Source organism: Prionailurus viverrinus, chromosome D4 (genome assembly GCF_022837055.1).
Source record: "Prionailurus viverrinus isolate Anna chromosome D4, UM_Priviv_1.0, whole genome shotgun sequence".
In the NCBI taxonomy this organism is placed as follows: Eukaryota; Metazoa; Chordata; class Mammalia; order Carnivora; family Felidae; genus Prionailurus; species Prionailurus viverrinus.
In genome coordinates, this window is record NC_062573.1 from 11,708,072 (window position 1) to 11,731,134 (window position 23,063).

The window sequence follows — 23,063 nt, forward strand, 5'->3', positions numbered from 1 at the left end:
CTGTCCTTTCCATTTCTATGATAGGTAGGCATGGATGAGGAAACAAGTTCAGAAAGATGTGGTAACTTTCCCAAGGTCACATTATCCTTTCCCCTGTAGCCTGAATGCATTATAAAAACCTTTCTCAACACAGCATTGCAATCACTACCAATCTGTGTGGAGATTAAGTTGAAATGATTTCCATCCCTGGAGTATTTAAATAATATTGCTTTTGGTTCAAACAGACAAGACAATCATGAGAAGAGAGAATCTGTTTACACCTCAATGAGACGGGTACTTGACTTTTGGGTCCATTCACTATGAAAATTCACTTAAACTTTGAGCCTCAGTTTCTGTCATCTGTGGAAATGGGACTAATGATCCATATATTACAGTATTTTTGTGAGAAATAAAAGAGAAGCTAATCTCTCTCCTTGTCTTAAAGGCACCCCTTCTCCACTTCTGCTCTTGTTACTCTTCTAAAGTACAAGCTAGAGAGTAGAATAACCTTGATTTTCATTCTTTGTTGGATTTTACTCTGGACCTGTTCAGTCTCTTGGGCATGTAACTGAGATTTATCATTTCACAGAAATGGACACTGAATGGACAAGATATGGACCTTAGATAACTCCAGTCTCGGTGATGTGAAAATGGCGCATAATGTTCTCCATGTAAATACTGGGGAGCTGGGCTGGGTGTATCTCTTTCCCTCCTCTTACCATCCCACTTCTGCTGCAGAGTGCAGCCTACCATGGGGCTCATATTTAGCCAAAGATGGGGTGGAGAAGTAGGGGAGGGCAAAAGGATAGCACATATATTGAGACCTAGTGTATAGCTACCCCCTGCTGAGTGCTTTACTTAAATTATGATACATTTTTCTCAGGACAGCCCATTTAGGACAGAAATGATGAATCCCATTCTACAGACAATGCTACGGAACAGGTAGAGAACTTCCCAAGATAGCACCGCATATAAATGGCCATGATTCCAGATCCCATCTGACTGTGTTCCAAACCCTTCAAAGTCTTGCACTCTTGTCTTAAGACCTCACCACAACAAACCACTGAAGGGTCATCAGGAATATCACTTGAATATCCAAACCTACACACCTGATCACATGGCTTTAGGTCTTTATATTTTCCCAATGGCTGAGCCCAGGAAATCGCTAGATTTCCCAGTCCCAAATATACCATTATTTAAAAAGAAATTCAATCGGAACTCTACTTTCTTTTCAATTTTTTCTGTAAACCTGAAGCTTCCCTAAAAAGCAATTCTATTAATTGAAAAGCAACTCTCTAAAATCAGTGAATAGCTGTGGTGTAAAATGACTTTCTAGAATCACACAATGCTGAACACTAAAGATTATTTCATCCAACTTCACTAATAGAATGGGAAACTCTTTTGCCCACTCACCATGACCACCACTGTCATCCAAGAATCATCATTTCTTTCCTCTTATACCCTACATCTGTTCCTTCCCTCCATCTTTCTCCTTTAGATGGCCATCAGGTGGATCTTCCTCAACCACAAATCTGACCTTGTAAGTCCCTTTCTGAAAAAACATTCAATGGCTCCTCATGGCTGTTAAGATAAAGCCTGAAATTCTCAACATGGCTCATGATAACTTTTCTCTCCATCCTCTTATTGGTCCACTGGTACCCTCTCTTTCTACTTCCTAAGTGCATTGGCTTTTTATTCAGTCTCTCGAGAGTACAGTGCTTTTTCTTACCCAGGATGCTGTACCTGCTAGTGCCATTTAAACACACCACCTGCCCTTTTCTCATTGCCAACTTACTGCATTACTGTTTACCACCTCAGATCACAGTCCTTTAGAGAGGTGAGAGAAGGAAGGCTTCTCCTCATTTGAAGGCTAGAGAGGCTTTGCTTTTTGTCCTAGGTTATTTCTGGCCCTGAAGGTTAAGAGCTGGATAGATTTACCAATGTCAGCAAAGCATGATAGAATGTGGACCTTATCTTTTTTTTTTTTTTTAAACTTTAAAACCAATACTTTGGTTAGACAGGTTCTAGAACTTGGTTGACAAATATAAATAGATGTAAATGCTGAATGTCTCTGCCTGTTTTGAAGAGGGGAGTCATTTTCCCATCTGACGGATTAAGCAACTAAAACACAGTGAATTTTCTTCATGTGTGTGTGAGTGCATGTGCGCATGTATGTATTAGGGTTAGAGGAAGAGGGGAGAAGACACTAGAACTAATATCTTCTGTCTACAAGAGAAATCTCTGCCCTGTGACTTCCCGTCTACAGACAGAACCTGTGAGTACAAAAGCCCTATGAAGACTTTTTCCTCTCTTCTCTATTTTGGACATATTTGCCTCTTTTCTTGAAACTGTTCTTTAAATCTTCTTTCAGTCTTCACAGTGAATTGAAGAGAACTGAGCAAAACGTTCTCTGTGATCATTCTCTCTCTTTGGAAATAGCAATTTATCTGGCAGAATGTAGCAGTGACTTTGGTGCCTTCTCTCCTTTCAATGGATTCTGTTTGTCAAGAGTCCAGAAAACCTGTGGGTAGTTCTTGACTTCCCTACCTGTAGCCTTCCATATAATTCACCTTGATGTCCCCAAACTGCCCTTTTGTGAAGATTCAAAAATTTTAAATATCAACAGGTCAACACATATTTTGACTTGTCTTGTGGTGGTGTTGCCTGCCAGCAGCTCAGTCTACAGGGCCAACGACTTTACCCCATGGCAGTGCCTGTGGAAGTACTTGAATGCTTTAGTGCATCTTGGTTTCATTCTCTTAAAAAACAATAAGTAGATCTCAAAACACAGAGTGTATTATGAATAGTTGTCGTGAGCCACCCCTGTCTCATAATAATCAAAACAAGAGTTAATATAATCTGTGTCTGCTGCAGTTCTAAGAATATTACATATTTATCTTATTTAATTCTATCAACAACATCCTGGGGTGAGTCCTTTTATTATTTCCATTTTACAGATGGGAAAACTAAATCTTAAAGCAATTAAATAACTTTACAAAGATCCCATGGCTACTAAGTGGTGATAAGATGAAAAATGAGATCCAGTAGGCAGATCAAAAACAGCAAAACATCAGCCTCAGCTGCGGGCTCATTTGATGAACCAGATGACTAAGCATTCAATTATGAAGAAAGAAATGAAAATAAAGAATATGCTGGAAGTATATTGTTGAAGATAGCATCCAAAAGGCTAGCTATAACTGTCATATAACCATAAAAACATGTGCATATATGTGTAAATTTCTATTTATATATTTGTTTCAGTTCCCTAAAATGTGAACTTTTTTTTAACATGTAAGAATGTTTTTCAGTTTTTGCATATGCAAAATGCAGATGTTTACAGGAATTTATTTGTGTAGAAGATTGGGTGTAGATCGAATTCAACCTCACGCAACCACTGATCTTCTCATTCAAGACCCTAGGGTTCTCTTCCACATGAGTGTGTGTGCATATGTGAGTCCTTTAGATTTCCACAACACACAGAAACCACACCGCTACATACTGAAGCATACAAGCTATTATATATTTTCATAATATAGAATTTTAAGGTATAGTAATCAACAGTGGCAAAATAATTCTGTCTTCGACATTATTTTTTTGTGTGTGAGATCCAACCTGTAATTGAGACCAGAGAAAACCGTATGGAAACACAAATCCACGAGAACAGGATAAAAATATCATGAACAGCAAAATATGTCTGAGTATTTAAAACCGTATAGAAAAAATAAATTAGATGAACAATTGTGTAAATATAAATTAAAAAAGATGACATTCTTAATAAATAAAGTTTACTATTTACAATTTTATATATTGCTGAAAGACTTAACTTAGATCCATAAAAACACATAAACAGGAAAAAAAAAATAAAACCCAAAATAGGAGCAGCAAATTTATGCGCGTGAGGTACAGAAAAAGGATTGGAATTGTGTTTTGTTTTTGGTGTTTAGATTTTTTTTTTTTTTTTACTTTTTTTATAGTAGTAGGCCAGTAGAATTCTCATGAGAACAGATTTTTAAGCACTTCAATGGAGAATCATTTTTGGTAGTTTCCAGAAGGTGCCAAACAGATTTCAACATCATAACAATTAGAAATACCCATAATAATTATAACAATAATAAAAAGGTATAATATGATACATAAATATGGAAGAGCAGTTTGTAATATGAATACATTTTCTCTAGACGAGATCACAGTTTTATTTTGTAAATATTACATTTAAGTATATATATACACACATATATGTACAACTATATATACATGTGCATATATATGTAAATTTATATTTATATATAATATCTTTATATAGATAGATATCTGCGGACAGGTTATTGATTATAGAGACCCAAGAAAGCAACTCAATAATTGTTCAAAATTCTCCTCACTGACTGCTGGTGTATTAGTTTGAGAAGCCCCGAGTTGTTAGCACTCAGAATGCCATATCTTCTTTTAATGAACACTTGATGTGGAATTTTAAGTCTGAGAAGAAGATGAGATTTTAGTGACTCCCTTCCTCCATGAGGTTGGAAATGGCCCATGAGTCTTGACTAGACCACAGTAAACTGACTTTTACACTGTAAGATGTAATTGGCTTTTAATCAAATTCTAGAACTGGTAAAGGCCAGCACAGGGGAGGAGAAAATCCAATGTACCTAGGAGTGAAATATTCCCAAATACAAGCCTCTCTCTTAAGGTGGATTATAAAATCCAGGAGCTCCAGCTTTCTTCCTTGAACTATCACATGAGCACTCCCTGTCTTTCTTAAATGGCCAATGGGCCTGTGCATTCTTAAAAAGTAACCCATGGACTTTGTGTCTCTCACAGATTGCCACAGCCCCTTTAAAATCCTCAGGGCCTCACCATCCCCTGCCATCCCACTGTGAGGTAGGTAAGTAGTATCATCCCCATTTTGCAGCTGGAGAAACTGAGGCAAATGGAGAAGCTATCTGAGGACTTGTTCAAGATCACTGAGCAAACGGAAGCCTGGAGTCAAGAATTCCAGGTTCTTTCTCTAGAGACATAACTCCTCTCTCGGCTATTATACAAATCTTTTAAAGATCAAACCATTGGTAGGAATTTGGCAAAACGTAAATAAGTTACAAGAATAGGCTTTTATTCATTTGCTATTTAGTCTTTGCATTTGCTGATTGCTTGGTTGATTTTGTTTTGTTTCTCAAAAACCATGGGAAGTACCTGTCTGGTCATGTAGCAGCTTTTTTAGGAAAGTGGATCGTGCAGTGTGATTCTAAGTGCAGTCTTTATAAAGCCCAGTGCTCTACTGGTAAATACAAACATTTTATAACGTGAAAAGCACAACACACTATGTCCCCTTAATATTAGGTAAAACCAATTTCCAGCCCTCCCTACTCCCGGCTACCACTGATTGCCACCAAACAAATAGACAAAATGCTCCCCCGACAACAACTACATATCAAGGGGGAAGAGGTCTTATTCCTGGACCTACCACAATGTACAGAAAATAACAGCATTATAAGATCCCGCTTTATGTCTCCTGCTAGGGAAAATTTTTATGGTTGTGTCTACCTACTAGTCTGTAGAATAAACAGTTCCCTTTAGGAAGCACAAAAATAGGTTTTTTTTTTAATTCTTATTTTTAATCATGCATTTTATTTCCTTTTAATCTTTGTCTTCTATCAATCTCTATCTGTACAGCTTTCTTACCGTCAATTTCTTTTTATTTTCCCACTTGAAGTAGTTCCAGAAAAAAAAAAAAACAAAAACAACCACAAAACATAAAACCTCAAAACTGTTCACTTGAATTTATGGTTTCCTTTCTTCCTTCCTTCCTTTTTCTTTCTTTTGTTCTTTCTTTTTCTTTTTAAAACACAGGTAAGACCTATAACAAATTGACAGTTACAACCAAGTTAAATTGAACCTGGAAGGGAGGTAGCTGAAATCTGTCTGAAAGAATTATTTTCAACAAATAGCATTTAAGCATTGGCCAAGGTGGGAAAAAGGCCAAGAGAACCGTCTAGGCAGTGACTCAACATGCTGAAGCCCAGAGTAGCAGCGCATACCCTCCATCTTCAAAGCCCTATTTATTTATGATCGCTCCCTTTCTTAACACCCTAATTTAGCCACCAAAATGGACTTCCCAAGGACTATCTTCCCTTAAGAGATGGTTGGCACAGACTATGGGGGTAATGCAAGTCCTCTGGCCATGCAGTTAGGGTTGTGGCTTGGAAAGGCTTCTCAAAACAGGGTTTGGAGAACTGTCTTCCTCATCTTTTCTTTCTTGCTGCCAACAGGCTAATACTTCTTCAACCCAGAACCCCCAACTGCTTTAGGGCCCCCGAGCTGCTGATAGACAACAGTGCTTCAGACCTGCCTCCTTGTGAGTACTCCATTATCCTAAGCAGGAAATGATCAAAGGGATAAGACCATGAGTTCATTCCCAGAAAGAAAATGAAGCCGGAAATCAGTGCCTCGCACAAATAGAACTGAGTCTCTTTCTCTAAGTTTTGAGAAGGGCCTCCCACGTGAGCATGAGGCTGGTCATCAGTGGGGTAGCCTGTCTTGCCTAATATCATTGTGAGTAACAGGTTTTATTGATGGTAAGGAGGAGACTGGGTGGTTCTCTGCTCAACTCAATCTGTGAGTTTGAAGATCAAAGTCAGCCTCTAGGAAACTTTGCTCAGCTGGAGAGTATGGGCATAGACAGGGTGAGAGTGAAGGAAGAAAGACCACGAGGGTCAATTTAAGGGAAGCTGGTGAGGTTTTTCTGTGGTTCCTGCAACCCCACCATTAGTAATGGCGCCTTTGGGTCTCCAAGACTTTTTGCACTACTTCCATGCATGATAAAGCAATTGGGAGGGCCCATACCATTACCTTTCTCAGTTTATATCTTGTCAGCTGACCACACATGCTGATAACTCAGCTAGGGCAAGAGAGGGGCTTTAGAAGTTGGCAAGAGTCCTAAGATACTGGAGGGAGTACAAAATGGGATCAAGTCTTCCGATTTTGAGGATGGTTTTGCTAATGATTGGCCCTGGTAACTATAGAAAATGATCTGAATATAAATGAGATGTGAGTTTGTAATAAGGAAATATAAGGGATTTGAGTCTGTCCTTAACCATGGTGGCAGCTTCTCCATTCTGGAACCCAGTCTCAGAGTTTGGAACACGGAACAAGCCACATGAATCTAAGCACTGCATCATTTGTGGGCACCTGTGCAAAAAGCACCTTGATATATGTATATATTGGCTGATAGATGTCTTCTCAAGTGCTCCTGGTCAGCAGGTAATTGCTGTCAGGAGTAATACAGGAAGAAGGTTCCTGAAGTTATTTTTGGTCCCCATAGGAGAAAGGACGATGACTGATTAACAATGACTGCCTCAGGTGCAGCAATGAGGAGTCAGCACACATGCCTGGGGTTTCCCATTCCTGTGCTAGACTTTGTTTTTGTTGGTTGCTTTCACTAGATTTGAGATGACATGATTTACAGCAATCTTTATGTGATACCCTCCTACTGCCTCATTTTCTCAGTTCCAGGTCTAGAAATTATGTCCAGCTTGACCATTCTCGCCACCTCTTTCCATATTAATTTCTTCCCATATTAATTCAAAAAGAGCGGACAAGTAACTGGTGGAAAACAGGCAAAGAGGACCCCAATGAGGTAGGGGCTTCCACATGCAATGGACTACCTCCCTCTCAACTTTTGGAGGCTGAACCTGGGTAAGAGGGAAGGGCGGACCAACCACAGGTGTGGATGGGAGTCCTGACAGCTGGAAGACTATGTGAAGAACATGATGACCATGTTTGGTTGTTGGGGACTGACGCTGTGTGCTCTTTAGCTTCCCTCTGAGGGCCCTCAAGAACACAGCTCAGATTGATCATATCCAAAATGATTCTCTGTTCTAGAATGCTGCTCAGGGCAACTGTGAGGTCCTCAGCACCAGAGCCTGATCTAGCCTGGAGGGCCAGGAAGGCTGGGATAAGGATAATAACTCAAGAGTCCCCACAATTCCAGCAGTCTCTGGATGGCCCCAACAGCATATTTAACACTGGTCCACTTGATTATAAAATCTAACACTGGCTCAGACATTCTGGACTCTCAGTGAGGGTTTTAGTATCTCTAGTCCCTCTACTCCCTCCTAGGATGAGAAGCCCACCCATGGGGGATTTAACTTCTCACCATGTGGGCCAATGAGGGTTTTTCTCTTGCGGAAGGGCTAAGAAGTGAGGAGCTGTGGGAAGATGTGGGTCACTCTTAAGGCAGACTGTTTGGTTGTGTGGGGTTTTTCCTAACCTAGTCCTACCATCTTGGGGGTACTCAATGTATAGGATAGAGCAGCAGGAAAAGTAGCAGCGAATGTGGTCCCAAGGCAAGATTTGGGGAATGGGTGGGTTCTGGAGGGATATTATGGCCTCAAGCAGGGGGCTGTTATAATACCTTGACACTGCAACCCTATGCCATTTCCAGCTTGGCCTTAACCCTGGAGTTGGGGTAAAATCCCCCCACGGCAGAAGAATTAGGGGGCTTTGCATACCTTGGATTCTTTACCTCATCCTGGGTTCTACTTCCCTAGAAGGTAGGTGATCAGAGACCATTTCACTTCTAATCCCAAAGGACTGCACAACAGTGCATGCCTGACATGTTCCAAGCCTCAGAGTACAAGCTATCTTGACAACACTTGGTCTTAGCAGTTTCTGCAACTGTTCTTCTCCCAAGGACAATATTGACTAGGAGCTTGGGAAAGGGAAGACTGAGTTTGTTCCCGTCTCTCTCCGCTCAGTCTCCAAAACTGCCCTCACACAGATGTCTGTTGGGGTACGTATGCATGCATGTGTACTAACCACATATGTGCATACTCCTAACTGTATAACATGTTTCTTGCCGTGGCTGTGTGACAAATGATTTGAATTTTAGGCTCTGGGACAGCACACTTGTATATGCAATCCATCTAAGACTTTGGGATGGGATTCCATTCCATCCTTCAACATGGCGAGACTTGGTTCATGCGCCCCTACTATGAGTCCTTCCTGGGTGAAATTAAAGGCAGACCGGTTGGGTGCTAAGGATCCCTGGTGTGGGGAGGCCATTCCGTTGAGCAGCTGACTGTGAAATCAATACCAAAGGGATGCGGGTCCTGGCGCTGGGAATTCTTTGTCAACTCCTTGTCCTTCCTTAGCCATGGCTGTATCCCCGGAGGTCTTTCCGGCTGTGTTCTTGGGCCTGGGGGTCCCGACAAGCACAGTCACCTTGTAGGTCACAGGACATAGGAAATGGGGTAACCTGCAGAGAGAAAGAGAGAAGAAGTGAGCCAGGTGGTTGGGTCTGATATAGTTTTGCAATGACTGAATTTGGTGGGGGAGGGGCAGCAGACTCAAGTTCAACTCATAGCTCTGTTTCTTGCTAGCCCTGCAATAACTTTTATCAAAATCATCACGGGTCATTGTAACAGCAGCTTCCATTTTCAAGGGCATTTATTATAGGTCAGGCACTTTCTAAATAGGAAAACATCAAATCCTTTGACAACTCTGTAAGATGATGGGTAATAAAACAATCACCCTTTTTCAGACAGGGAAACTGAGGCTCTCTGACAGGGGCAGGCATTTGCCCAAAGTAAAAAGTGACAGATCTGGTATTTAAAGTGGGAGAAGCTACTTTTCTCTGAGCCTCAGGTTCCCAGCTAGAGCACTGGTATCATTAAGCCCCACCTTGCACTGTGAACTCTAAGGGCTGAATGAAATCATGGGTGAAAAACTGTAATGTAAAATGGTAACATAACTGTAAATCCCAAATTTTGGTTGAAGGCTGTTGAGGAGCAGATTTTAAGAAAGAAAAGCTGAGAGGTATACAACATGAATTGTTATACACATGTAACAAAAGCTGTGAAAAAAATGTAAAAACTTTTCCATCCCTTCCATCCCTTCACACGCTCTGGGACCTTGATCTGGCTTTCCTTTCTAGAAACTGAAAGCGCGAATGTCTTCCCCATGCAGCAGATGACTGGTCTTCCCAAAGGGCACAGTGCAGGCCCTGCTTGAGCCAGGCCCAGCCTGGGCTAACGCAAGAGGATTTCACCTCATTGCATCATGGTATTTGCATATAACTTTTCCCAGGAGGCCCCCATCTGCGCAGATGGGTGTAATAACCTCATTCGCCTCCTGCTTCGGCAGGGTCTCCAAGTGCTCACACAGTCTCAGGGAACATCTTTGTCCTCCTGGCTTGTGGACTCATTCTGTGTATCTAACTCTTCTCTCTGCCTCTTGGCCTGCCTTCCCTCCCTCCCTCTCAACCTCTTTCCATCCTGCAATTTTGCAGTGATTTAAAATGGAAGATTGAAGTATAAGCCCCAGCCCTCTCATCTACTGGTGTGAGCTTGAGCATGTGACAACTTCTCTGAGCCTCAGTTCATTCATTCATTAAATGGGCATAATGAAAGCATATACCTCCTGAAGTTGTGATGAGGGACAAGGGAACTGATGAAAAACATATAGCACAGTTCTTGGCATATGCTCAGTGCATCGATGGGTCGATCCATCAATTGAGAGATATCTCACATCTCTCCCTCAGTGAGGCAGGAACCATGTCTGTTTTGTTCATTCTTGTTTTCTCAGAGCTTAAGCCATAGAATGAATGAATGTTCATTTCTCCACCTCTCTCTCTTTCATTGTACCCATGACTAGCACATCTCTGTTTCTCTTTTCAATTTAAATTCATAAGCATTCAGGGGTGCCTGGGTGGCTCAGTCGTTTGAGTGTTAGACTTTGTCTCAGGTCACGGTCTCATGGCTCATGAGTTCGAACCCCGTGTTGGGCTCTCCGCCGTCAGCACAGGCTTGCTCTGGATCCTCTGTCTCCCTCTCTCTCTCCCCCTCCCCAACTAGTGCCTCTCTCTCACTTTCGAAAATAAACATTTAAAAAATTCATAAGCATTCACGAGAATGCTAAGCATTCTCATAGATGCTTCTTCAACGCAGTGTCTTTCTGCTTACAACTACTTGCTGTTCCCTGTTCAGGACACGGACTACCTAGTTGTCATGCCTTTGTGAAGGCTGTGCCTTCTAATCTAGAATATCCTTCCACAGCCTCTAAACGACATAGAGGAAATTCTCCAGTCCAAGTGGGGAAACTGATGGTGGGGCCAAGTCCAAATCTAACAGCTGAGGTCAAATGGGGAGAGTACCATCATGGGAGCCAGGAGGCCTGGACTGGTCTCCTTGCTGGATTCACAGTCACTGAGCAATCTGGGGAAAATCCCTCCACTGCCATGACCCTCAGATTCTATATCCATAAAAGGGTGATTTTTAAAAAGACCACACATTTCATACGGTTGTGAAGTCCAAACACAAATAAACATCCAGAAACCCCAGCACGTGGCCTCACACTCAGGAGATGCTTGTGCTGAATCAGATTTCCCGCCAGCTCACATTTCACCATCGGTGACACCTTTGCTGCCTGTTGTCCCCTTCTCCCTGACTTCAGCGGCTTCTTTGTCCTCAACTCAACCCTTTCCTTTATCTAGTCTCTTCTCCTGTCCTTGCCACATGCTAACATTAGAATGATCCGGTTACCTCTAATATCCTGTGCAGAGTTCTCTCTATAATTCTTTCTCACTGGGCTCTAGGACCCATTAGAGAGAGTCTCACATCTGATTTCTCTCTCTTAAATAGAGAGAGAGAAAAAGCCTAAAAGAGAAAGAGCTTCCCGCTGCGTCTCACACAGGCAAAAATCGAACAGATCTCTTAGAATAAGACCCAAAGTCCTTACCATGAGTTCAAGGCCTTGCATGATCTGATCTCCACACACACTTCTTGGACCACCTCTGGCCCCTTTCTCTTCCTGACTCTTGGTGGCTTATTTATTTATTGGTTCCTCAAATACTACAACTGTTTTCCTACCTTTTTTTTTGCCCATAATCCAAACTTTATGGAAAAAGTGACACCAAAGTACGAGATCACTGTTGTATACCTTACAAAATTAAACATAATTATTGGCAGATAACCTGGAATTACTGAACAGATAAAACTTTCTGTAATAGAACACAAATTCAGAAGGTTGTGTGGATCATTAGCGTCATTTTCTTCTAAATGAAAGGTCACCCCTTCTGTGACCTTTCCTCCTGTTGGCCGGGATGACACTGTCCGACAGCCTCCATAGAGAACCACCATCTGAGCAAGTCTCTAGCCATCAACCTTCCTCTCCCCTCACTGCTCTTTCCTGGCCAGCTGCTCCTCCATTCTTCAGGTCTTTGTCTCAAGTCTCACCTCCTCCCTCATTGGTCTGACCAAAGATCGCATCGTCACCTTCATCTCATATCACGTCATCTCATTCTGAAAGGCTTCTGTACTTGTATGCCAGCTCAGTCTGAGCAAGGACCATGTCTGTTGTTGACCTGAGTCTTTATACATCACACACTCAATGGACCCTTGAACAGAGGAACAAATGAATGCATGAATATGCACCCAGAACACAAGGCAGGGACCCTCTGCTCTTGCACTCACTCTCTATGTGAGTGTGTACATGTTGCTTCCCTTCTCTGGGCTTCACTTTCCCTACCTGTACATTAAGATTTGATTCTAATGCTCTCTACCTTCCCATCTGTCTGAAAATCCTCCTCATCTGAGAAAGGCAGAAGGCAAAAGCCCTGGCCAGAAAGGATGTAGAAACTTAGGCTTTCTCCACAAACCCTGTCTTGCATGTTACCCTTTCTGCCATCCCCAGTTCTACGAGCTTGTCCAATATCACCAGCTGGCAGGGCCCCATCACCAGTTAGTTTCTCTAAGCCAGTGTGCCCACCCTGGTGAAGTGAGCAGGGCATGGCCACTCCCTTTCCTCCCCAAGTCAGCCAGGGCAGTTTTGGCATTTTCCCAAAGAAACAAGTCTGGAAACTGAGGGAAGGAACCCCGATCAGAATAACAAAGTCTAGAAGGTTTGGCCTCAGGAGGCAGATCTGGAGCCTCCTTATCTTCACTGCATGCTTGTAAATACAGCTGCATTTACCGAGCCCTTGCTAGGAGTTTGGGAGGCAGACAAGTTCAGGTGTGGGCTCCACCTAGGTGCCGCTTTTCCAGCAAGTCCTTGGCGCCCTGGGGACTTCATGTCCCCATCTGTAAGGCAAGGGTCCTTGGAAAGACCTCGCAGGGTTCTGGTGAGGAGTCCATAAAATAACCAGCTCGCAGAAGCCCTAGTGCAGAACAGACGTACAGCCTCTTGTTTCCTCCTCCCATCCTTCCTCTTGCATCTTAGCAAAGTGCCTGTTCAGAGCCTGCCTTGGGATCCTCTCTTGTCACAAGCATCCTCCGTGGCAAGTGGGAACAGAAGGGTAGAGACTGTCAGCTCTACCCACTTCCCAGGTGTTCCCAGGTCTGACATGGGTCCACTGCAGTGAACACCACTTTACACACACACACACACACACACACTACCAATTCCTGCGGCCCTTCCACGTGCCGGATAATTCCTAATGTGCTGGCTAGTCCACACTGCACAATGCTGTGAGGCTGTCACTATTAGCTACCCATCCTGTAGGTGAGAAAATAGAGGCTTCAGAAAGTTTAAAAGAAAACAAACTCACCCTGGGCCTCACTACTAGTCAGTAACTAGACGGTGTAGGATTCTAAAGTCCACTCCAAACACTGAGAGCTTTTCAGCAGGTGAGAGTAAGAAGGCTCCTCCTTCACAACCTGGCCAGGCTGACTGCTGCTGTGTCTTTTGATAGCCAATAGCCTTTTATCCCTTAGTATGTGCCTGGCTGAGTTAACCCAATGTGCGCTATCTCACTCACCCCTCCCAGCAACCCTAATAAGGTAGCTATTCTTACCATCCCCATTTTACATCTTAGAGGAAACGAAGATGCACAGGGGTGAGTCACTTGGCTGGAGGCTGGCCTGAGATCTGCATCCCTGTTTGTAACCACTCCTTGGCACCGACCCCCCAGGAGGCAGGCGGAGCAGGAGTCAGGGTCCCCTTTTTATAGAGAAAGAAACTGAGACATGGAAAAAAGGGTCACATTCCTGGTAAAGTCAGCTCTGAACCCAATTCCCAGGTTTCCTGGGAAATTCCCCAAGCAGCTTCCTATCTTCTCCCCCAGATGGGCTCCCAAGAAAACCTACCACCCACAGCACAAACGCCATGGTGGCCAGTTTACATGTGGGATTCCCAGCACCGTGTGGCTAGGCTATCCCATAAATGGCTTGGCCACCCACTCTAGGATTCTGTCAACAAGCCCAGGTCAATGACCAAAGGCCACGAGTCTCTCCTTTTCTCCTCTGTACTAGAGATGGTGCTCAGGGACAGGGGTTTCTCCTTGGGGTGAGGTGCCCAGGATAACACCTCCACCTGTGTGTGTGTGTGTATTCAGGAATACAGCCCAGGCAGATGCATCACAAGGTCCTGGCTGCAGGTCTCCTCTGAGGCTGGGAGACAGGCAGGGGCGGGATTGTGACTCAGACTCAATGGGGAGGTCACAAGCAGAGAGTGTGGGGAGCAACACGTGTCCTATGCTGAACGCCAGAACGCCTTGACTGCCCACACGCCCACCGTGGGAGCTTGGGCACATCACTTCACCACTCTGAGTCTCAGGGACTTCACGGTGTCGACAGATGTAATGAGATCAAGCAGACCAAGGTGTGATGCAAGTACAAGGACTCCCCGTAAGCTCTTTGGAGGCAGGGTAGATACGTGCCTGGTACAGGGCATGGAGGAGTCAGTGAATACAGAGGCGTGTTTAAATGTGGATAAAGTGGTCATATGGATACAGGGAGAGAGAGGAAGGGAGAGAAAAGGGAATGAGACTTGGGTTTGATTCCTTATGCTCTTAGGCAAGTTATTTTCGTTTGGGGGGCTTCAGTTTCTCTGTCTGTAAAATGGAGGCAATGACAGGCCTGTCCATTAGAAGTATTTTGGATAAAGTATAAAATTCAAGTAAAGCACCTAGCATGGTATATGGGCATAAAACATGTGCTCAATACATGATGGTGATAATGAGGGTGACGGTAGTAGCGATATTGGGGATGTTGCTGTTGATGGTGGTCATGATGATGTATGTTGACAATGGTTATGAGAATGGGAACTTTGAGGGACAGTTGGGTCTGAATAGGATCAAACTAAAATAAGTATCTAATACTTACAACTCCTATCAGTCTACACTAACACCATGTATTAGGTGTTCTTGTGGACATAGTTCCTCAATAAGCCATTTACAGATGAAATGCATGTTTACTCAAAAAACAAAATAAAATAGTGTCTGATTTATCCACATGGAGAATTCAAAGCTCCATCCCAAACAGGGAAAATAATAACACTCCAGAAGCCAATGATTTGGTGGACGAGGAATTAGTATAGTGTCTTTAGTCATCTTCTTGTTATCTCTTACTAATCTTTCAAGGTAAACACATCTAGCCCCTCTTCCAAGAAGCCTTCCAGGATCCTCTAGACTAGTTCAATGCTTAGAATCATTGAACACTCCTTGGCTCTGTGGATAAGGTTCAGATTCCCTGGCTTGGTTTATAAAAGCCCATTCAAGGCTCATTTCTTACCTCTTACTACTTACATCCCCTCTCACCCTGTGCTCTAGCAACACTTAGGGAAATGTAGTTTCCTTAATATGCTCCCTTACATCTGGGCCTTTGCACAGACTGTGCCCTCTGCCACAAACACTGCCCTCACATCCTTGTCTCTGGTCCTCCCCCAACTCCTTTAACCTGGCTAAGATTTACTGTCCCTTTCATATCTCACCTTTGGTGTTGCCTTCTCCAGGAAGCTTTGTCAGCTTCCCTCACTTGCTCTGTCTCTGTTGGCACTTAATATACTCTAAATAAACTCAGCATGGTTGGGACTAGGTCCATCTTGTGGCCTAGAACGTTGTATGTCACATATATAGCAGGTGCTCACCAGTGGGGTACGTCAGAACCAGGGATCCATCAGTGAGCAAATGGATGTATATTCTTGACCTCATGAAATGTTCATTTGATCAACAAGAGGGTACAGATTCCGAGACAGTAAATGCATTTTATAGTATGTGCCAAGGTGATAAGGGTTTTAAAACAAAGAGAAAAAGTGGAATCCAAAGCAAATGGGTGTGTAAGGGATAGTGTAAGGTGGGTGGTCAGGGTGGGCCTCATTGAGAATTTGACACTTCAGCAAAGACTTGGAGGAGGTGAGGGAGTGAGTCATGTTGGATGAATGGAGAAGAATGTTCTCAGCCAAAGAAGGAGCCAGTGACAAAGTCTGTAGGTAGAAGGATGCCTGGCTGGATGGTGAGGAGTTCAGAGGGCTAGAGTCAAGTGAGAGAGACTACTGAGAGTAGGGAGTGAGGCCACAGAAGTAATGGGGGTAGGCAGAACACATTGGGCCTTATAGGCCATTGGGAGAACTATGAAGGGCTTTGCACAGAGGAGTGATACCACAAGACTTGTTTTAGGAGGACCATTCTAGTTCCTAAGGAGAGATGTAAGACCCACTGATGGACATCACCAACTCTGCAACCCAATACCCAACCCTTTAGCATGGAACACTCAGCGAAGAAGGCTGCTGTCCATCTAATGATGTTTATTATCTTCTCACGTATTATAGAATCACTAGCCTCCTTATACCAATGGGCTTCATTTGGGTATAATGTCCTTTCCTAAGAAACCACGTTGTTTTCACTTAGATTTAGCAAATCAATATGGCAACCCTATACTTAATGTCATCAGTTAGGCATGCCATCCTGTGCTGAGACCAGTTTCTGGGATTAATCTCTCCTTAATCTTTACTGGTCTCTGCCCCAAATAGCCCTCAGATTCTGACTCGATAGCCAAGTCCCTCAGGGAGCCATGTGGAAAAGCCCTAGACATGAATATAATCCAGATGTCAAGAGATAAAAAACCGAAGGTGAGACTGGCCTGCCCAGGGTCACAGAACTAAGTCACAGAACTGGGACTCCACCCCAACTTCCCAGACATCTTCCACAATTAGTCCCTTAGCAGCTGTCTGAAACATGACCATAACTAGTGTTCCAGGCCACCACGCCTTACAAAGCCTTGCTATGTTGAATAAGTTAAGGCTGTTTCCCCTTCTTCCCTTAAAGCTCCAACACATGCTTACTGAGAATGATTCCAATTATAAATGATTTTTTTTTTGTTTTGTTATGAGGGTAGATTACTGAAGCGACCGTTCTGGAAATCTGCTCTGTATTCGAGACTCCTCAAGGCTCCAAACAGGAAAATAATAAACTGACATGCTGAGAAGCTGAGTCCTGCCCCTTCCTGTCTGCCTTGCACTGCAGACAGGTGTCTGGATGGGAAACCGGTCACCCCTGTCAGACGGAGTTTCCTGCATAGTCTTGCTCTTGTCTGCCAGCTGGGCCCAGGTCACCCCACAAGGCAGATGTGGGGAACAGCTGGTGTCTGGACAGACAGACAAAGGGAGGAAGGATGGAGGGAGCAGACTGACATTCTGGGCCATCTGACTAGGAGTCCCCAGGCCTGGTGACTGGGAAGAGGGTTCAGTAGAGAGTTGGCTAGAAGGAAATGTGGGAGAAGATGCTGAATGCTTGCTTACCCATGGGCCTTAAGTTCATACCCAGGACAGCTCTCTAGGAGCACTAGGAAGGAAGCCCACCCACCAGGGGAAGGGGGGAAGCCGCAAGCTCATTACCTCTAGATGTTCAGAACAGGGGTTAGAGGCAGATGCCTCACAGTCCAGACTCACGAGATTTGCATCTCAGTCCTACCACCTGCTGGCTGTGGGACCTTGGCCCTTCTCAGCCTCAGCTGCATTGTCTACAAGATGAGCATAACAAGACAACACCTACAATGGGGCTGCTGCGTGATGAAATGAGATGACACGTGCAAAAACGATCACCACTATGCTTGGCAAATCATAAGCTCTCAAAAAATAGTAATGACGATTGTTTGGAGTAAGGAAATCCTGACTCTTACCCGTGGCTGTGTCACCTTGTAAAAGTGAGTTCACCCTCTCTGAGCTTCAACAGAGTCTATCTTATTGGGTATCTCAAAGGGAGATAATATGCAGAGACTCTAACCCTGACAAGGCACCATTAATGTGCACCATTAATGGAATTACTGTAATTGAGGAAGGTGCATGAAGTAAGTTCCTGAATGCTAGGCTGGGTGCTTGTGGGCAGGGAACTCCCCACGATGGGTGGCTGGGGCCAAGAGTTCAGGTAGGAATGAAACAAGGCCACCAGTAAGGGGCAGGGAATGAGAGGAATGAAGCCAGCCTCTGGCCCCTCTCCTGCCATCAGAGGCTTCCTGCTGTGGAAGCTGGAGACAGAAACCAGGACTTTTTTCCACTCAGAGGAAACTGCTGTCTGGGACGTCAGGGATGGCTGGCAAGGCTGGGAGCCTCGATGACTCCCCACCCTGTCTTCACTGCTGGGAAAGGCTGTTTTCACCTTGGCCAAGGGGAGGAGTCCCACGTCCAAGGTTCCCTGGCAGTCGGGGTTCATGGTGAATTGTCTCCAACAAGAACTGGGATGGTCACGCTCATGCGCACTGAGGACTCAGCCCCATGCAGGAGCAAGAGCTGGGCTCGTGAGTCAGGGAGAACTGGGTTCGAATTTGGGCGTCAGCAGTTGTGGCCAAGTGACCTCAAGCAAAAGTCCTGTTGGTGCTTGGGGCCCAAACTGCTTCACCTGTGCAGCAGAGGTAATAGTGACCTGTCAGAGCTGACATGGGGATTAAAGAAGGTCACAGAGGACACGTGTCTGGCAGGATGTCTGACAGAGGGGACAGTTCACTTAGGGGTATCTTTTTCATCCTCTGTTTCTCCACCTGCTGTCTCTAGAACCCAGTCTACTGCAGGAAGCAGAGTTGGGTGTGTATGAGAGAGTGTTAATGCATTCAAGAAGCTGGAGTTTACTTAGAAGTTAAATTGGGGAATTTAAATTGTAGGAAGTGTGAGTTTAATTTGAGACACGCTTCTCCTCCAGAAGTCAGACTTCCAGGAATCCCCAATGTGAAGAAAGCACCAAACGCTGCGAACAAGGAACAACTACGGCAAAGCTGTGTGCGCCAGAAGAGAAGGTCAGGCTCTGTAACCCATGCTCCCCACATGGTTCTTACAGCCCTCTCCATCCTGTCTTCCACCACTGCTCACCTCCTCCAGGAGAGCTGCTCATTCTCCAGGGCTCCATGTAAATGTCACCTCCAAAGCAGCTTTCTCTCACCTTCACGCTGCTCTCCAAAAGATCCTGCACCTGTCCTTTACCGCCCTTGCACAAAAGCACTACAAGGTGTGGTTGTATACGTCACTGCTTAACACCTGGCTCCCTTAATAGACTGTGCGCTTCACAAGGGCAGGTGTCAGTCTATCTGGACTCTGGAAAGTGCACACAGTCCGGTACAGTGCTGGGCCCACACAAATGCTCAAGGAACATGCGTCTCACTGAACGAAGGAAACTTGGCCGACAAGAAGGATCACCAGTTTAAAGAAGGGGATCTTTTAACACAAAAGGCCAAAATTACGTACATAACGTGGGTGGAAAAGCAATGACTATGAAGCATATGCAGAACTGCCAAAGAACGGACTCTGGGTCTCTCACTAAAGAGGCAGCACTCACCTAAGGGCCCTGATGTCTGAAATTGTTGCACCCGAACCCAGTATAGGAACAGAGAGCCAAAGTGGCCATATGGTGTACATGCATATATTTTTGCAAGTGACTGTAATAATTTGGAATCTGCACCTGAACCCCAGTCTCATGACTTCATGTTCCTACCATGCACTCTGTAGAAACAGCAATCCATTTAAGGAAGTTTCCCAATAAAAATAAATTAGTTTTTTTTATGTTTTTGTATATAAGTTATAGTTGGTAGGAAAATTCTTTTCATCGGAGCTGCTCTTACTCCAGCTGATGGTGTCACATGAATGATGTGTCATAATTCTACACAAACTTCTATTTAAAACACAAACTTCATTGTCCATTCACTTTCACAAATGGCTCATTCCAACAAGTGAAATTGACACTATTGTATGCTATTCATTTGGCAACATGTATCAAGAGCCTTATAAATGCTCGCACCTCTTATCCTAGTCCTTTCGATTCTAAAAATCAATTGTGAAGGAATAATAAGAGCTAGAAAAATATTTACCTGCAAATATATTCACAAGCATCATTATTTATCGTTGTGAGAAGCTGAACCCAAGAGTTAAAAATAATAGCCAGAGGGGAATGGTTACACAAATTACAATACATCACAACCCTGTGATAAATAATAATAGAGGAAAAACTATGGCTGGGAAATTTGTAATAATGTCAGACCATATTCTTACGTGTAAGATTTCCTGTGCTAAGTAAAAACAAAACAAGAATTGCAAGCTGGAAATGCAGTGACATATACACAGGCGCAAATACCCACACACTTAAACACACACACACAAAATACTCCAGAAGGAAAGCAATGGCTGTTTTGGGTTGTAAGATCAGCAGTGATGGTGGTGTTCTACTTTCTGGATTTTCCAAAAAGTAGAATATGTATTGTTTCGTACCTGGGAGAAAAATGAAATTCACTTTCTACTAATGAATAGAAATGAGTGAATAAATACAAAACAAATTCATTAATAGAAAATTCATTAATAGACAATGAATTTTATTCAACTGTATTCGGGCAGAAAGTGTTTACCTTCAGTGTTTAAAACAGAAAAGAAGGGCAGGCATCCTGAAATGTTGCCCATACAAGACTGGCTGATCCCAGAGAGCCCCAGCAGCCCTAGTCATCAACCAAAAAATGGAGTTTGAGTGTGTTCCTTGGGTCTTACCCTGTTTATCCGTGCATTCTAGGGTCAGAACATCATTCTTAAAGGAACTAATTCTTTTAAGGACAGTACAATATAAAGGTATTTAATTAGCAAGCCAGGAGCCTTGCTCTGTGTCTATCACTCCCTCTGCCACCATAGACAAATCATTCCTCCTCTATGGGCCTCAGTGCCCCATTATGAAATGAAAAGTTTGGACCACATGATCACAGACACCTTGTCAGCTAAGACTGACTGACCCGTCTTAGGAACAAAGTTCTCCCTTCTTTAAAGAGAGAGAGATAAGCTCAAATGATTTTTTGGCTCAGAGTATTGATGAATATAAAAACAGAAATAGCTTCCTATGAACATATTCATCACAAGAGTGCTCTCAACTTGGGTTGCCCTGGTGGACCCACCTCTTCCCCAGCGCTCATCAGGAAGAAAGTGGAGGTGTCCACTCTTCTGTGACTGGTAGATACATGTGATAGTCAAATATTCAGGTTTTACTACAAACACTTGAATCACTCCTATTATATCTTAATATGCCAAGGAAGAAAATCACAACCAAGACCACCCCTGCTAATTTTATAAAAATTAGATGTGAGAAACAAGAGATTACAGAATAATCAAAGGATATGACTTACCTTGGTAGAAATGTCCCATCTTCTCTCTTCCCCTTAGATTTTAGCCATACAGTCTAAAATGCAACTTCTCTCTAGGATTTTACATGCCCCAGGAATTCGTTTCCTGGCCACCTCCCTGATCCTTCTCTTTATCTCTCAAGTTTCAGCTTCCATGCTGATCCCTCCGTAGAGCCTTCTCCAACCCCTGGCCTGGGGCCTCAAAGTGCTCTATCCTCCTCATCCCAAAGTATTGATGACTCTTGTATTTGTCTGCTTCCATACCTGGCTCTAAGCTTTGAGGGTAGGGAACCACATCTGCAAAGATCATCCATGAACCTTCCCACCTAGCTCAAGGCCCAGCACATGACATTAGCTCAACTACTGCCTAAAAGAATAAATAAAAAAAAAAATACAGTACAGTACAGCTTGTGAGCAAGTGCTGACACAACCAAGGCACTAGGTTATCCAGCATGTAGGGTGATCCTGGCTGGGAAGCTGGGCAGGCCTGCAGGAGGCGGTGCCCAGGGGCCTACCTTTTTGGTCTTCACCGTAGAGGCACAGCAGTCCCCACCATCGTAGTTGCAGAAAGCCCGGTTGTTGATGGCATCACAGTAATTGTCTCCCATGAAGGGCTACAAAGGGGGAGAGAGGCAGAAGGGAAGGAGGCCTGTTAGCATCCTGAGTGGGTGAGCAATGGCCCTGCGGTTGTCTAGCTATCTCTCAACCTTTTAAAAGCCTTTGCAGACAGCCTACCTGGCTTCAAGTCTCAACACCCTCTTAGACCAGTTATCGCTTCTGCCATTTTTAAAGACTTACCTAGCTGAGTTTTCCCAGACTAAATTATGGTTACGCTGGTGGACACACTTGTAGGAGTATGCAAAGCCACAGGATAGATCACTTACATCTTTCCAAAGCAGGACTCATTTTACTTCACGAAAAGATTAGAAAATTTGAGCACCTTCCCCCTACTTTTCCTAGTAGTAGGTAATTAGACACACGATTTATAATAAAATATAAGCTGAATGCAATCTACCCAGAATTGTAAAGATCAAAAGTAAGAATTCATAGGAATTTGGCACAGTTGTCCGTATGTGATTGTGGGCTCCCTCTCCTCTAGCACTGGAGTACAGATGTACTTAACGTCACGTGCTTTATGTGTTCGTTGTCTTTGTTCTCCAAACAACATGTGAGGTAAGCTTTGCTCTTCCCTCTTTTCAGATGATTCTGAGGCTCAGAGCAAGAAAAGTGCCCAGCCAAGATCACACTGGCAGGGCAGAGCAGTGATTTAAATCTAAGTTGGCTTCATATTTTTTTCTTTGCCATTCTAGCCTATATCTAGCACATAACTGATTTGTTGCTTTTCTTCCGTGTGCTCCTCCAACTCTGTGGTGCTACAGAAATCAGGAAAAGATGACAGAGTTAAGTCATTACTGATCTGAACCCAGGGAAATCTTACAGGAAAGTCAGGAGTATCTGCAAACCCCCTAACACTTTTTTATTCCCCATCTGAGCACTTAGCCACTGTTTTCTGTTTATGAACATGTAGCTGGTGTAAGACTGTGAGCTCATTGAAGATGTGGGCAACATCCAGTTCATCTTTATCTCCCTATCACCTATTTTAACGCTGGGCACAACTTTGGCTCTTAGAGATGTTTATGAAATTGAATAGATTGCATTGGCATAGTGGAAATGCAGGTTTGGAAAATCTGGGCTCTAGTCTAACAAACCCCAGTGAACTGGAGGGGTTACTTGGTGATT

General features: G+C 43.7%; 1 protein-coding gene across 1 annotated transcript in view; it reads right to left on the reverse strand.

Annotated features, from left to right (window-relative positions):
* Nucleotides 1–3,478: 3,478 nt before the first annotated feature.
* Nucleotides 3,479–23,063, reverse strand: part of PAPPA (pappalysin 1) — a 242,650-nt gene continuing 223,065 nt past the window's right edge. Inside the window, exons 21-22 of the mRNA XM_047831114.1 lie at nt 21,839–21,937; nt 3,479–9,229 (exon numbers count right to left, since the gene is read on the reverse strand). Of these exons, the coding sequence (XP_047687070.1) occupies nt 9,122–9,229; nt 21,839–21,937 (207 nt within the window). The 3' untranslated portion in view covers nt 3,479–9,121. The remainder of the gene's footprint in view (nt 9,230–21,838; nt 21,938–23,063) is intronic.